General features: G+C 41.8%; 1 protein-coding gene across 2 annotated transcripts in view; it reads right to left on the minus strand.

The window, feature by feature from the left end:
- chtf18 (CTF18, chromosome transmission fidelity factor 18 homolog (S. cerevisiae)) overlaps nt 1-17396 on the minus strand; it is a 37297-nt gene that overhangs the window by 8567 nt on the left and 11334 nt on the right. For both annotated transcript variants that reach the window (XM_028018055.1, XM_028018054.1), the window contains exons 15-20: nt 14484-14598; nt 14166-14390; nt 13908-14057; nt 10367-10497; nt 5310-5454; nt 5120-5215 (exon numbers count right to left, since the gene is read on the minus strand). In XM_028018055.1, the coding sequence (XP_027873856.1) occupies nt 5120-5215; nt 5310-5454; nt 10367-10497; nt 13908-14057; nt 14166-14390; nt 14484-14598 (862 nt within the window). The remainder of the gene's footprint in view (nt 1-5119; nt 5216-5309; nt 5455-10366; nt 10498-13907; nt 14058-14165; nt 14391-14483; nt 14599-17396) is intronic.

The raw sequence follows: 17396 nt of genomic DNA on the forward strand, positions 1-17396 counted from the left end.
CATACGCAGAGCATAGAATCAGCCACACAATAACAAATGAGGTATATGCTAAACACCAGTTAGAAATAAATCTTTATGCTAGCCAACTGCCTCTTATGCATAGCTTCATTTAAATACAAACAGTGAAATAAACTCCTAATAAGTCAATGAAATACACTCATGGTTTAACATAGACAGAATTGTGTGGAATTCAGATTAATTTTGATGCATCTCCACTGTGATGTCTCAGAGTGTTCCAGGATGGCTGAGACCCTATTGGAGACAAAAGTCTTAAATCTGGTCTTGAGGTACTTTAGCACAGCCGTGCTGTCAGTCCAAAAGATCGATTCAGCGAGCTCCAGCTCTTTTCTTAGCAGTGTGTCCATCTTTGTGGCTGCCATCAATTCCATTCTTGGGATGGATGGTGACTTTAAAAGTGCAACCCTTGTCTTGGCCATGAACAATGTGCATTGAGATTCACCAGTTTCAGAGCACAGCAGCAGGTAACTTGCTGTTCCATAGGCATCTTCACTCGAAGAAAGTGATGAAGCTGTGCGTAGACTGGCATACCAAACTGCTTTGACTTGACACATCAACTGACTCCAAACTTCTCGAGCAGAGACAGACTTAAAATGGAACTTTTCCAGATTTTTGCAACATTGTCTTGCAGATCTTCATCCCCGCTATACTTCTGCCGACATAAATTCTTTTTGCTGGAAGTATTACAGGAGCAAGAAATCCCAAGGGGTCAAAGATGGAGCTGACCAAGGAAAGCAGACCTTTCCTAGTGTGTGGTCGATCTTTGGGGTTGGTCTTGAACCTGAACTGATCTGATTCAGTGCACCACTGGATGCCCAATGTCCTTTCCATCGGCAGATGGTCTTCATCTAAGTCCAGATTTTTAATCCTTGTGAATTCTCCTCTTCTGGAATTGCTGTTACTGCTGTTACTTGACCGTTTGGTCAGTCGAAATCCTCCTTTTTTCAACATGCTTCTTAACTCGGCGCATAGCGTGATGGCTGTATGTTCATCAGAAACTGACTTTACTTGTCTATGTAAAAATGTTTCTGAACTGTTTTGACCGTCTCCTGAGCAAACTCATCTGCAAAATCTGTTGAAAGCTTGAACTGCAGTTGCCAGAGTTCCTCTAGATTAGCCATTGAAATCCAGTTTGCACCTGTTCCTGTCAATGTGTCACTCATCATGTCCATTTTGTCTCTAAGCAGTCTATTCACCATCCAGCCCAAGATTGTCTTTATTGCATATGATCCGTTGTCCACACTGTTAACCACTTGCAATGGTTCCAAAACTTTAGGAACAATTGCTCTGGTAAGCAATCCAACCTCTGTTTGGACAGTGGGGATTTTCACCTCCTTGAGGTGGGGCCAACCATCAATATCCTCTTGATGTGGAATATTGTCCTTAGTTACAGGAATCTCTCTCTGTGAATAAATCTCAGAAAGTTCCACAAATTGATTGGTGTCCAAGCTGCTGATCTCCAGACCAGTCATAATGTGTGTATTCACAACTGATTCATTTCCCATAGTTCACAACGAAATGTTGATGTTGCACCCATCCATGTTCAACTGATTAATCAGTGACTCTGTAGCAAAGGAAGCCGAGCTACCTCAATCCAAAAATGTATAAGATGTCATTGTCTTGGTCTTCTTTTGTGCCTTAACACACACCAGAATGATCAACAGGACACAATCATTCCTACTGGCCCCAGTGACACCACAGGTTTCAGCTGTTTGTACAAAAACAGTTGTTACAGATTGACATTGCAGATTCACAACTTTACTTTACTGGTTCTTCTTTAGTGCCTTTGGTTGTAATATGTAAAGATATGGGGTGACATCTTGAGCATTCTTGACACTGAAGTTTCTGTTTGCAACTGCTACTCATATGTCCTTGCTTCAAACGTGCAAAACACAAACCTTTGCTCTTCAAGAATTCAATTTTGTCCTTATGTGGCTTGCTCTAGAATTTTTTGCAAACTGTGAGGCTGTGGAGCTCTCCACCACAATAAACACAAGGTCTGGTGGTAGTCTCTGCTGTTGTAGATGGCATTTTTGAAGATTCTTGTTTGTTATCTTCTGTCTTTTGAAGAACAACAATTGTGGTATACACCTTCTTTGGTTTGAATGATTCCAAGTATTGTTTTAGTTTAGTAGGTTCTTTCGTGGTTATGGTAGTCTCCGTTAAGTTTCCATAGAGTGGGTGTAAAAGGTACTTAACCTGCTGGAAGGAAAAAGTTAAAGTCCTTAAATTTGGCTCTTTTCTTGGTCTTTTCTTGCAGGTCACAGGCAGATTTTCTCCACGATTCTTTGAGCTTGTATGACAGTTTATTTGCCAAAGACTTTATATTAGCTGTGTTGCCCAAGTTTTCTGAAGATATTAGCTATCTAATAGCCAGTATTAGCTATAGCTAGTAATAGCTAATAGCTAGTATTAGCTATTAGATAGCTAATGATAGCTAGTACTATCTATTAGATAGCTAATATCTAATAGCATCATTGAGTTCAAGCAGCCAGTGAAGAAAAGTGCAAAAGACTGAAGAGCAACTCCATCTTCTGGTTTAATTGCTGGCCAATAAACAGTCTCTTTAATGTAGGCTTCTGAGATCTTGAAGTCATTTCCAAAGAACTCCTTTAACATCTGTTTAGCTGTAGTATATCATGCTGAAGATGAATGCAGCTCTTAACCAAATCATGTGGTTGTCTACTTGTGTTTTGTAGCAAAAACTGAAGTCAATCACGATCGTTACCGGTATGACTCTCGATTCCATGTTCGATGGCTTCAATAAAAGATCTGCATTCGTCAAGATGGCGCCGGTGCAGCTGGCTGCCTGCAGACGCAGCTCCCGTCGTGTGTGTGAGAGGTGGTGTAATCCCGGTCATGTTAACGTGAAGGAACAGATTTGTAGCCCGGACATTGAACTTCTGGCTGTGGGAATGCGGCCGTGTTATTTACCGAGGGAGTTTACGTCCGCCATTTTGATCGCTGTTTACATTCCCCCATCAGCTGATGCAGCGGTGGCCTGTGACGTCATCAGCTCTACCGCAGCCAAACTCCGGACTCAACACCCGGACGTTGTTATTGTGTCTTGTCTCTTGTCTTGTCTTGTCTCTATGCTGTAACTGCGAAGTAATTTCCCTGCTTGGATGAATAAAGTACTTCTATTCTATACTATTCCAACGGCTCTCCATGAAATATTGGTATGGTGAGAGCTGGAAGAAATGATGCCTTATGGTTCTTCACCAGGTACTCTGTGACATGGGCTTGTTGTGAAATAGCTTGGCCAAGCCTGTCTAGCACTGGCGCATGCTGATCTCTAGGTTCAACTTCTTTTGCAGATGTAGCCATTTGAACAGATGCAGCTGGAGCAGTGTGTTTAAAGCTAGCTGGTTTTAATGTGTTCTGTGACGGTAGCAGCAATGTAGGTTTTATACCTTCTTTACTGTCTTTTTGATCAGCTTGAAAAACGCTGTTGTTTTGAGCATTTTCATATTTCTGCAAAATCTCCATTTTAGCACTGGATTCTGCTAACGCTGTTAGCATTGCATGCATGCATTTCTTTGATTGTCTTTAAAGTAGCTTCAAAAATCTTTTGCTGAGCTTTAAACTCTGCTTCTTGTTGTTTTTCTTCAGCCCCTAATTGAATCTTCTTGAAATGTTGCTCTACATGCCACTCTGCTTCTTCTTTTTCTAGTTTTTTCTGTAAAGCAGCAGCCTTTGCCTTTAAAGCAGCCCGCTCTAATTCTGTCTTTAATCTCACTGATGAAGATAATGAAACTGAGCTTCCACATTGTGATGAGGAACTACTTTTGTGTCTGCTTGTCCGTCTTGATGTCATAGGCCTACTATTTGCAGGTGTTTTCTGTTTGTCACATTCCTCGGCCGGGTCGGCGCCATTCTTTCATCCATCCTCCACAGCGTCAAAAGAAGTCATCCATAGCATCAAGCTTCTGTCTGAACCAGTCTTTTTGATCTTTCATGGATTCTTCATCATCCATAACTTTCTGCAGATCAGAGTTGAGCTTTTTAAACTCTTCAACATTTGAGTCATTTTCCATTAACTGCTCAATTGGCATCTTCAAGCTTGACAACTGGACTAGCGTGGACCTGAGACCTTGGATTAGCTTCTTCTCCAGCCTTTCCAGTCATTTTCGTCCAGCCTCGTTCGTCCATAACAAGCTGAACTTCTACGTCTTATGGACAATAATGTCAACAGCACATACCATTCCACTTCGTAATTCCACAGAGCCACCAAAAGCTTGCCTTCTTTTTTTTTTTTTTAACTCAAGTACTTCAGCTGCAGCTGTCACTCGTTATCCAATGTACTCCTTTTCCAAAGCCTCCGTGCTGTTTTCCTGAAACAATTCCTTGTAAGTTGTGTTGTTCCAAGTCGATATGGTTCACACATAGAGCAAGTTTTTTGACTAATATAGATTCCTAAATAATGAAGCCATAAGCTTGACACTCTCCGTATTTCCCCTTCTGTCCACTTGATGTCGAAATGACAAAAAAATAAAAACAGACTGGATCCTCTTAAAGTTAAACGGTTTACTTCAAAAATAAAAACGATGCAAATGTTACTTTTCCACTACAGAATAAAGAACAAAATAAAAGAGACGAAAGAGGTCAAAAAACTGTGTGGCTCCACTCCTACTGCCCAAGTGACTCTCTATCCACACCCTCAAATCCTTAACTGCAATTAGACATGCACATTTACTAGAAGGTCTTAGTATAGTCTAATTAACAAATTCGTATGCATTACGAGATTTAACTAGTAATCATTTTTAACCTAATAAACAAATTATCATAAGAAATATAAACCTAATTTATTCTACAGGTCTATATGAACTAAAGTTGAATTTAGGCTTCTACAATGGGAGTTGGTTCTTTTCTTTCTGTTTTATTTACTACACTCTTTGTCAAATGCTTTATTTTGTTTTGTTCTTTGTCATTTTATTATTATTTGTGTCTTGGTTTGATCCGCTTCAGTGTTGTACAGAACTTTTGTTAAGCAAGTTGTTTTTAAGTGCTTTAGAAATATACTGGATTTTGCTTTCTGAACTTTAACTGTCGGTACATAAAGCACACATTGCCTGGAAAGAAAGTTTTTTGTGCACCTCACCCTGGTCTCCACTGTTGTCTGTTTCACAATGTTCTCCAACCTCTGCTGATGGTTCCTGGTCGGTTTCGGACCTGCACTCTTTCTTTCTTCCTCTTTCTTCACAACAAACACATGCAGCACATCACAAATGATAAGTACAGTTTCATACACACTCAGCTTTGTTCTGACTAAACGGGCGGTGGCATCTCACGGGAGAAGGGTTCCTCTGCAGCATCATCTGCTCAGCTCTCCTCATCTTCTCCTGCTCCATTTCTCTGCTGATGGTCTGTTTGGCCTGATACGTCAGCTGGCGACGCGGCGGCAGGCCTGGAAACCTCGCCACCTCCTCCACACGCCTGCACACACAACAAACTTAACATGTGATGGCAAGCAGCTGAAAACTACTACTACTCTAACTTAACTGTTGAATACGTAGTGATCTGGTCCTGTCTGCAGTTGATAGAGAAACAAAAAATCTAACAAAATGTTGAAAATGGCTTATTTATCACAGGGTTCTATCAAGTCATTGACTGACTGAATGAAGCAGTAAAACATTGCTTGCATGAGTCAGCCGTGCACCCCTGGACTGGAAGCTGTTTTTTGTTGATTTTTTTACCTCAGAGTGGCCAACTTTCTATTATTCCTATCTCAATTTGATGCAGTAGGGGCTTCTGCACTTCCTGTATCTGTGCCCTCTGTTCCCTACACGTTTTTCAGCCATTACAAATGTTTATTCCATTGTTAATAACAAAATTCTAATGATCACTCTCCAATGGAAATCTCAAAGGGTTCATTCACAAACTGATGATGGCAAGCTACTGGACTGTAGCTACAGCTGCCCTTCTAACCAACACCAGGAGGAAAGGAAGGAGAAGTGTATTGCCCAGGAACACAAACAAATCAAACTGGGGATGCACTGATTGCAGGGCAAACTCCTAACGCCACAGCAGTAGTAATGTTAACATGTCATAACATGTTTTTCCGAGCTGCCTTTCAACACAACATAAGCATTAATGCTCATGCCAGTTTTACACCTGTGTGGCAGCGAGGGAGACCTGCTGGGGTGTACTTGAAGGTGTAACTGTAACTTTATCTTGAAAAATACCTCACATGTTAAAAACAGCAAGCACTATTTTTAGTATTTATCCTAAATCCATAAGACCTATATTCTTAAAAAAAACAAATATCCAAAGTAAAATGCAATGGCATTCCAATTTCACAAGCTGACGTTTTATTCTCAATACAACATTAGTTTGCTACTAATTGTCAACACTAGGACAATTAGATAACAAGGTCCAAGGGTATGATATTTCACAGGTCATTGAAAAGTTTGAATAAACAAATGTAATATGTCGATGTGCAGCGCTACGTGACCCACACACCACCTCTGAAAGATCATTGGAGGAGCTGTTTAAATAAGCTAATCAACCACCGCTGTGTTCAGATGATCATTTTATAATCTCAAAATAAACATCAAGCAGAATGTGGTTGCAGAATAGGTGGAGATTGTAACTAAAGCATATCTCTGTCTGTTCTCCTCGCGAGATAAAAGAAACTAACCCTCTCTTGTTCTTTCTTGTGTCTGTATTTCAATGTTCTAGGTCATTCAAACCTGACACAGCCTCTCCTTGGGCTGCCACCTTATTGTGGTGGAGGGGTTTGAGTGTCCCAATGATCCTAGGAGCTATGCTGTCTGGGTCTTTATGCCCCTGGTAGGGTCACCCAGGGCAGACAGGTCCTAGGTGAGGCACCAGAAAAAGAGCAGTCCGAAGACCCTGATGATGATCAAAAACATCGGACTTGGTGTTACCTCACTCGGACGCGGGTCACCGGGGCTCCACTCTGGAGCCAGGCCTGGAGGGGGGCACAATGGTGAGCGCCTTTTGGCTGGGCTTTTTCCCATGGTGCCCGGTCAGGCTCAGCCCGAAGAGGAAACATGGGTCCCCCCTCCCATGGGCCCACCACCTATGAGAGGGGCCAAAGGGGTCGGGTGCATTGTGAGATGGGTGGTGGCCAAGGAAGGGGGCCCTGGCGGTCCGATCCTCGGTTGCAGAAGCTGGCTCTTGGGACGTGGAATGTCACCTGTCTGGTGGGGAAGGAGGCAGAGCTAATGTGTGAGGTTCCGGCTAGAAATAGTTGGTTGTCCAGCAAGCAAAGCGGCATGCGGCTCGAGTGGTTGCTGAGGCAAAAACTTGAGCGTGGAAGGAGTTTGGAGAGGCCATGGAGAAAGACTTCCGCACAGCTTCAAGGCGATTCTGGTCCACCATCCGGCGTCTCAGGAGGGGGAAGCAGTACAGCACCAACATTGTTTATAGTGGGGATGGTGTGCTGTTGACCTCGACTCAGGACGTTGTGGGCCGGTGGGCAGAATACTTCGAAGACCTCCACAACCCCACCAACATGCCTTTCACTGAGGAAGCTGAGTCTGGCACCTCTGGGTTGGGCTCTCCAATCTTTGGGGACGAGGTCGCCGAGGTGGTTAAAAAGCTCCTCGGGGTGGATGAGATCCACCCGAAGTTCCTTAAGGCTCTGGATGTTGTAGGGTTGTGTTGGCTGACGCGACTCTGCAATATCGCATGGACATCGGGAGCAGTTCCCCTGGATTGTCACACTGTGGGGACCCCACTGTTCAAAAAGGGGAACCGGAGGGTGTGCTCCAATTATAGGGGGGTCACACTTTTAAGCCTCCCTGGCAAGGTCTATTCAGGGGTCCTGGAGAGGAGGGTCCATCGGAAGGTGTTTGACCGTGTTCCTCGGGGAGCCATGTGGGGGGTTCTCTGGGAGGATGGGGTACTGGGCCCTTTGATAAGGGCTGTCAGATCCCTGTGTGACCGGTGTCAGAGTCTGGTCCGCATTGCCGGCAGTAAGTCGGGCTCGTTTCCGGTGAGAGTTGGACTCTTCCAGGTTTAATTTACATTAAATCAGTGTAAAAAGGTCTTCAAACAATATTATCATTTATCGCCATCATTTTTGAGACAATTAATCACGCAGCAAAATTTGTTATTGTGACAGGCCTACATATATTATTTAATTTGCCTTTGGGATTATTAAAGTATTTTTTAATTTGAATTGAATATATTGATGGTCAGTCTGCAACCCAACTGCCCCAACCAACCCCCAAAATTTCTACTGAAACTCTTGACGAGGAGAGACACAGATGTGACTTGCAGTGGCGGTTTTTGATATTGGCAATATGGGCAACTGCCCAGGGTGGCATCTTGTGGGGAGGTGGAGCTGAATTTTGCTGTTTTCAACTGCAGGCAAGCATTGAGCAAATACACCATAAATTACATAAATTAGAATATGTCTAAAAAGTTAATTTTTTTGTAATCCCATCACCAAGTGAAAGACGTTATACAGATTCATTAAAGAACTAATGTTTCTACATCTTTACATCTCTTAGTATGTTTAATATCTTCTAAAAGGTTTTTATTTTCAATAAGTACTATTAATCTGACAAACCTCATCAGATTGTATATCCTGAGTTATTGAGTAACACAGCCTGGCATTCACATTTAGGTTTTCGCCTCATTCTTGGCACAAAAAAAGGCCTTCTAGGGTACACTATCCCAACCCTGCCCCTTGACTGTTCCTCACAATTTGTCCCCACCAATTTACAACTCAAAGTTACAACCTTGTTTAATTTACTTTAGTTGCTGTGGTGTTCAGAGAACAGTGTGCCAGAGAACCTCAGCTCTGAGTGCAACAAAATAGGGATCTGCTTCTCCACAAGAAGTGTCAATTAAAAATTCAGAATATTTTCAAGGCGTTAAAATCATTGTGCCATTATGTGGCAAATCAAATAAAAATATGGATATAAATAAATGAAAACCATGTCAACACTACTAGATGTTTGGTCTTTAGAAAACATTTTTTCTCTCTTTCTGACAGTGTAGGAGCAAACTTGGTGTTCACTCTTTCTTTCTCTCCTCTACTCTTATCTCTACCTTTCTTTCCTTTTCCCACAGCTTTGGGTTTTCTCATAGCAAAAGCAGTTAAGACTCCATTTGTGGAAGTAAATCTGTTGGGCTTCACCTTGGCACTCAAGACAATAATTCTGAATGTCACACCGCGAGAACACATAAAAAAAGAAAAAAACACTAGAAGTAATAAAACTTCCAGTTCATACTCATCTAGACCTGGAAAATGATATTAGCAAATTCCAAAGTTTTCCCAAACGCAAAGGAACAAACTTTACTTACATTTTCTTTAGGGATGCGCCAATATAAAAATTTGGGCTTATATTGATATCTAATATAAAAGATGATTCCTCCAGATCTAAAACCAGAGCAGTCCAATGACATATCTCCACTTGTGCCAAACATTTAGGCTGCCTTTGATGTCGACCACTCATTTCCAAACCGCCCTTCTCCACCAGTCACAGGGTGGTGTTGTGGTGTGCCAGTGAGGGCAGGTACAGGAAGGTGTAGACCAGGAGCAGCAGTAGCAGAGCCAACACCAGGGGCAGGCACCAGTGATTGGTGACCAGCACCTCGTCACAGCGAGCCTGCAGGAAGGAGCCGTCCTGGACGCCCAGCTGCTCTTCAGCCGACCGCAGCATGCCTGGAGACTCCCAGCCTGACCAACCGTGAGCCTCACACAGTCTCGGGATTTGTTGAAACACGGCGTGGAACTGAATAAAAGTCCCAAACATGAATACAGCCTCCAAATCAAGCACTGTTCTAAAGCATTCCTGCTCCATATACATTGAATTCCGCCATATGTCAGCTGAGTCCAACTCTTAGTCAATTCCACTGTACAACAGCAATGAGGCTTTGCTGTCTGCTACCCTGTTCTGACACAACAACCATCACACACACACACACACACACTTACAAGGTATTTAGTACCTTGTGGGGACAACGTTCCTGACACATATTATGTTGTGGGGACCCACTGTCCCCACAAGGGGTAATGCTGTTATAGGGTTAGGGTTTAGGTTTAGGACTAAGGTGTGAATTGAGTTTTGGTTAGAGTTAAGTATGTAATGGTAAGAGATAGGGTTAGGCTGTAGAAACAAATGGAAGTCAATGAAAAGTCCCCACAAAGATAGCCTGACAAACATGTGGGGGTGTGTTGGCGTGCACGCACACACACACACTCCAGGTAATAAGGGGATTATTCTCTAAGCTGTTATGCAGATAAACCACAGTGTGGACTAGCGCAGTGACCTTCAACACCCCAATACCTCACACATCTGCTCAGCAAGTTTCCCTCCCCACTGAGTGGCGGGCAGCAGGAGGTTTGTTTGGGTGTGTGTGTACTCACGGCTCCAACATGAAAGTGTACTGGCCCTCAGGTGTGCGGTCCTGCCTGTATGAGAGGTTGTAAGCCAGCATGGTGTTGATCAGCTCCCGCATCAGTTCCTTCTCTCTGCTGCTAAAAAGCTGAGGATTCACCTGAAAGTAGCAAATGCTGCACATTGAGCAGGTGTTTAGTGCAAAAAAGGAAAAACATGTTGAAATGGCAGGTTTTTGTGGTATTAAATTGAAACATAATCAATCATTTTTCCACTTTTAATGCGACCATGTCCTGCACGATTCAACCAAAGCTAAAAAACAAAAAAATTTTGAGAAGATTGGGGTATTGTCTGCATTCAACTTCTAAACACCACAAATCTGGAACAACCTTCCAGAAAACTACAACACAACCAAAACATTGAGTGCCTTTAAATCAAGGCTAAAAACACACCTGTTTAGAGTTGCTTTGAACCATAATAAATGGAACATAAAATAATATATTTCATGTGTATTGATGATTAGACGATAGCCCTCTCTAAAATGTAATGTTTGACATGCAGTCAACAGCAGGTGAACAGGTATGTTGACTGTATGCTACTTTTATGACTTCTTATTCTTGTGTTTTTATGATGTGAAGCACAAACAAGGAAAACTAACATTCACAGAGCAACTGAAAAGGAACTGAATTAAACTATGTAACTTTAAAAAAATGTATATTTTTTTTTACATATTTGTTGAAACTGTCACTATTTTGTGACAGTATGGTATGAAACAGATGATCTGTGAAAAAATGGAGCTCCTCTGCCTTCTCCCAGTTTCAACTAGAAACAACCAGTCAGAGCCAGCAGGCACTCGTCAATCACACTCATGTGACGCTGCTTGTCCTCCTGTCTTTATTCTTTCTTCCATGCTGTCCGATACCATTACAGCTTTTCCCTGTCAGCAGCGCCTGTTGTTACATACTACAGCTTTAATGGAGAAAATGTGTTTAGTTTTCATTTGTGTCATAAGAATGAAGTCTAGTTTCCACATGTTTTTTTCTTGCAGTGTAGCATTATGCTAGCAGACGACAAGAACACAAATAAAGTCATCCATGTTGTTCCACAGTCCTTTCACATCTAGCAACATGGGAGGAAGCACTAGAATTGAGATTACTTTGAATTTAACTGCACTGTTAAAGTTTCTTGCAGTAGAACAAAATAAAATATGTGTGACATTGAATAATGACTGCACAGTGGCACAGGTAGCACTGTTGCCTTGCAGCAAGAAGGTCCTGGGTTCGATTCCCGGCCCGGGATCTTTCTGCACGGAGTTTGCATGTTCTCTCTGGCGTCCTCCCACAGTCCAAAAACATGACTGTTAGGTTAATTGGTCTTTCTAAATTATCCCTAGGTGTGAGTGAGTGTGTGTGTGTGTGTGTGTGTGTGTGTGTGTGTGTGTGTGTGTGTGTGTGTGTGTGCATGGTTGTTTGTCCTGTCTGTTTCTGTTTTGCCCTGCGACAGACTGGTGACCTGTCCAGGGTGTACCCTGCCTCTCGCACGGAACGTTTGCTGGAGATGGGCACCAGCACCTCCCAAAACCTCTAAGGCAGTGGTTCTTAACCTGGGTTCGATCGAACCCCAGGGCTTCGATGAGTCAGTCTCAGGGGTTCGGCACAGCCTCTGCCGCGGAGGTAAAGACACACTTGCGTAAAGTCGTGATGACACGCCCCGCTTGGCCATCACTTGCTGCAGAGGATCATGTTACATTGCTCGGCCAATCAGTGCTGCAGGGAATTTAGTGCGCGCAGTATCAGCAGCTGTCGTAGTTGTACGTTGCGTGGCTTCTTTCTTAATAGCTTAATCCATACTAAATATGTCGAGCAAAAAAAGAAGAAAATGAACAGACTTTGCTCTGAAGATGCACTTGCCAAGGTGAAGCCACGCCTCTCTGAACTGGTCTCCCAAAAACAACAGCAGAAGTCACACTGATTTGCAGGTATGTAATTTGTGCAATACTTTATTCTGGCCCCAAAAAAGTATTTTGTGGATTCAAAATGACAAAAAACAAACTAAATTTAGAATAAATAAAAAAATAAGTTATTAAAAAATTTGTCATTTTTTTGAAAAAAATCCACATTTATTTTTAAATTAGTAAAATAGTAAAAAAATATTTTGGGGGCTGAAATTCTTTTATGGGGCCAAAATATTTTTGGGGGCCAGAATAAAGTAACACTGTAACTTGCTGTGAGTTCATACCCATGTCTTCAATTTGGAAAAAAAAATATTTTATTTATCACTAAAGAAGGGTTCGGTGAATGCGCATATAAAATTGATGGGTTCGGTACCTCAAAAAAGGTTAAGAACCACTGCTCTAAGGGAAAAGAGTGTACAGAAAATGGATGGATTGAATAATGGGGAAACAGCCGAAACACTGAGTGCCTTTAAATGAGGTCCACTTGAAAAGGTCTTGGTGAGCTCACCAAGACCTGCTTTCCAGCTGCTGTTATTGGGTTTACTGATTTTTTAAATGTTTTTTTCATACCTTGCCTGGTATGTGTGGTTGTTCATTAGCCCTAAATTAACACATTTTCTAAATACTGATGGTTTTCAAGGATTTTGTCACAGCCAACTATTTTTTAAAGGTTTTATTGGGCTCTAGTGGCCTTTATTTGATAGTGAATTGACAAGAAAGTGGGTAATGAGAGAAGGGGGAAGAATTGAGGCAAAGGTCACCAGGCTGGGAATCAAACCTGCGACGGCCACATCGAAGACAAAAGCCTCCTTATGTGGGTTGTGCTTAACCCAGTGCCACCACAACATCCCCCAACCAACTTTTTTTTTTTCAGGCTTTCCCCTGGTATGTAATCCATATGCAAAAGAACACTAGAGCTAAACTGACACTAGTAAAAACTAAACAAACTAAGAATTTTCAAAAATCAACTAAACTAAGAAACAAATTACTAGAACTAATAAAAGTTCAAATAGAATTGAAAATCTGAACTCAAAATCTGAAAATCAAAACTAAATCAAACTAGAAGTGTAAGCAGTTATCAGCGGCTTCCAAACCTGATCCAACAAGTCCCCGGTTCTCTGCCTCCCCTCATCCTGTCAGCTTGGTGTTGCCAGGACTAGTAGCACATTGAGCGAGTTGGGAATTTGCAGAACAGTGCTCACTCCTTAATGTTATCATTACAATAAATGTAGCCTATATACAGTAGCATAGGAGCAAATCCAAATGGAACGCCTGAGGGAAGTCTGGGGTTCCCTCCCGGACCCGTTCCCCTGTGAACCAATCTCAGACAAGCAGAAGGCAATGGATGAATGGAAACATTTCAGGATTCTAAAAATGTGACCACATTTTCTGAAATACCTCTGGAATAATGTTTAACTTTCAGACAAGGATGTTCTTGATGCTTTATCTAAACTCAAGTTTGGAAAGGACCCAAAATAATCTCAGCAACATTTTAGGTTAAACTGTGCAGGATATTCACCAGATTAAAAGGTGAAAAAAAGTTCCTAACATTTTAAATATTGAAAAATATTTTTTTCCAACTTCAAGTAGAATTACAACAAATGCTTTTAACGTACAGGTCGTAGTTTTGGACAGATGATGTCAAGAAGCAGGGTCAGCACATCCAGAGTGAGGTGGAGCTGGCCGATCCTGGATCTGATGCTTGCCGGGATGTCGGCCAACACGGTGGACAGAGCGTTCCTGCTGCTGAGGAGGCGAGAGGTGGCCTGCAGAGGACACCAACAGGAGTGCTTCAGAGTTTCTGTTACAAACACCCAAACTAACCTCCTCTCTTTTTTCATCAAACTTCTCATATTCAAGCACAAGACTGTAACCTCCTGTTGGCTGTGAGGATAGCTGATGCGAGGCACATGCGTGTGGGCAAACAGGAAGTGAAACGTCACAGACAGGAAGGGCAGATATCTCAGCAAGGAGAAGTTCTGTCCATGCAGAATCACTTGGTTCAGCCTGTCGGAAAACAGTAGCCAATCCAGAGCCTCAGACACGCTCTGCAGTTTGGGGTCCCGCACTCTCACTGACAAATAGTTATCGTAGAGGCCCTGGAGAAAAGAGGGCAGTTGCTTTACTGTCATCTGTGCAGAAATTGAGCAAAGAAAGAAAAAAAGCATTGGTGAAGCTGAAGAGTTTATTACCTGAGAGATCTTTTCATATTGTCCACTTGATGAAGCGAGGTGCAGAATGTGCTGAAACCTCTGAAAGCCACTTCCTGAACCAGGTGCCTCTTCAAAGCCTTTGCCAATATGTTTTCTGGTCAACACAAACCAACTTTTCTCAGCAACCAGTTAATGTAAAAAAACATTCTAAAGACCTTTGTATTTATAGCCAAAGAATTATTCCCTGACTGCTTGTTTGCACTCAACATTTTACATTTGCTAAAAGCTATTGAAAGAAAAAAAAAAAACATTTCACAGGGAAAGCCTGGTATTGTTTGCTAAATGTAACATTTCATGTTCAAAGGCCAACACTGAATAGTAATAGTGTTGGCATAATATGTAAAGCAATATAAAGGTTCAATATATAGGATTAACACAACAGGAGGACAAATGTTCCAGCGGGTCTGAGGATTTCTGCTGAAAGCTTCATTCTCTGTTTACATGTTGATAGTTGATCAACTTTGTCCTGAATTAGCTGCTGAATAACTTTTCTGGTGGTTGGGTTTCTTTTCCCACAGAGAACTCAAAGAATGAGTCACTACAAGCATTCAGACTGTTTATTGGTCAGATGAGTCCTGGGCAGGAGAACCAAATGTAAACACAGGAAGCATCTGCTTCACTGTCGCAACACTGCATAATAAATTAAAATTAGCCTGATAATTTCCATTCTGATTATTAATAATTTCTGAAGGGCAATTTGTTTACAGTGACAAAATAATTCATTTTATTTATGATTTCTGTTGTGTGGTTTTTATTTCCGTTTTATGTATTTTTTTGTAGTTGCGTTTTATATTTGGATATTTAAAATGTCTTCTAATTACTGGCCCCTCTCCTCCCCTCCTCTTTCCCCTCATCACTTTCTTCCCCTCATTCAGTTCTGGGTGGGAGAATTTAATTACTGGGTGGGGATTTATCACATTTTAAATTAAGCAGTTGAGAACAGTGGGTTGTGATTCCTTTCTGTACACTTTCTTACTTGTCTGTAGGCCTGTCACAATAGCAAATTTTGCTGAACGATTTATTGTCTCAAAAATTATTGCGATAAACGATAATATTGTTTGAAGACCTTTTTACACTGATTTAATGGAAATGATGTAATAATGGATGCGATTTCCTGCCAAAGATAAATATTCTTTTGAAAATAAAGTGCAACACTGGAGCTGATAAACAAAATAAACAAAACAACCAAAAACAAAATGGATTCTCAGTCTCCATTAACAAAAAATGTACTTGATAAAAACTAAACAGCATAAAGCCAAAGTGGAAATAAATACTGCATTCAACCAAAAGAGTGCAGATTATGAAGTCTGTATATTATGTTGCCCTTCAGTAATAATTAGATTTAAATAGAGAAGATGGGCACATCGACTACCTGATGCAATAGTTCACACTACATGATTTTTTGCTCCTATTTTTCCCCATACAACAATCTTAGATCGTTGGTCTTTCTAAGATTGTGTGGTGTGTTACGGTAGATCGTCGTTGCCGCTCCGATCTAAATCAGGGGTTTTCCCCGACTGGGAGCTTTAACTACACCTGTTGAATGTGACAGGTAGCCAATCAGAAAGCGAGGATTCTCCTCCGAGCTTTTTGAGGGGAAATTACGTCGGGGAATCCCAAACAGCTGACACGGCGCAACCCGAAGTCCAGCGGACATTGGAGATGATATGTGGAAACAACATTAATGTTTATTTAACATGCAAAGAATATAGAAATGACAAGAGGAGGAGTTGGAGCGAAATTGCTACCGCAGTTGATAAACCCGGTAACTTTTCAGCTGTTCTTTGTTAACGTGACGTAAACAGGTTCTAATGATTTTCATTCAGTCAGAACTTTATGCTGACACTAGCCACATGCATTGCAGGTAGACTGTAGTAAAGCATTGATTAATGCCTGGTTTTAAAATTAGTTAACTGAACTTGTAGCCATTATTTTGTGCCCATTGTTGGACACCACACGGCAGGACCGAACCCGATGGAACCGTTATACCAAGGATTTCTGTCGGGTAATGTTTGGTCTGTCAGGTTTTGAAAATGGGCCGACAATCGGCCGACAACTGGTGTGCGTTGGGCTTTACACTAAGGAAATGAGGAAGGGGGGAGTCTGTGGAGAGCACCGGAGTTGAGCCTTTTTTCATTCGGTGTCATTAACAGAAAGAGAAAAGGGCCGTAAGAGACGATAATGCCGATAATTAAAATGACGTAGATAGTTTTAATTTATCGTGCCATTAATTGATTTATCGTTTATCGCAACAGGCCTACTTGTCTGTAAATATTATTGACCATTTGTGCATATTGTATTGGCACAAAAACATCTACAAGTCACAACAAGCAGTGGAGCAGTCCCCTGTTTGCACTAGAGCAGTGGTGCCCAAAGTGGGTCCTGGAGGGCCGGCATCCTGCATGGTCTAGTTCTCTCTCTGGTTTAACGCACCTGGATCAAATGATGGCTTGTTAGAAAGCCTAAGAACACTGACATGCTGAAAAGGTTGTTACTACCAGGGATAGAACTAGAACATGCAGGATGCCGCCCCTCCAGGACCCACTTTGGGCACCACTGCACTAGTGGTATGCCCCAACCACACAGCCACTTTGATGCTGGCTTGTTTGCAACCAGCTTCTAAGGCAGGATGGCTAGGGGGAGTATCAATCGGGGTAGGACAGATATTAATGTTTGTTTTAGTGTAACAAAAATAAAGGGTGTAATTAAACAAAAAGTGAAAGAGAGGTGGCAAAAGTTATGGGTAGAAGAAAGGAAAGGATGGTGGTTTTATAAAATAAAAAAAGAGAATTGGACAAATGAGAAACACGGAAAGAAAAAGGAGAGAAGAGATGATTATTTCATGACTTAGAATAGGACACACTGGATTGAATAGCACATTATTTTTGATAG

The sequence above is a fragment of the Xiphophorus couchianus genome, chromosome 5 (genome assembly GCF_001444195.1).
Source record: "Xiphophorus couchianus chromosome 5, X_couchianus-1.0, whole genome shotgun sequence".
Taxonomy (NCBI): domain Eukaryota; kingdom Metazoa; phylum Chordata; class Actinopteri; order Cyprinodontiformes; family Poeciliidae; genus Xiphophorus; species Xiphophorus couchianus.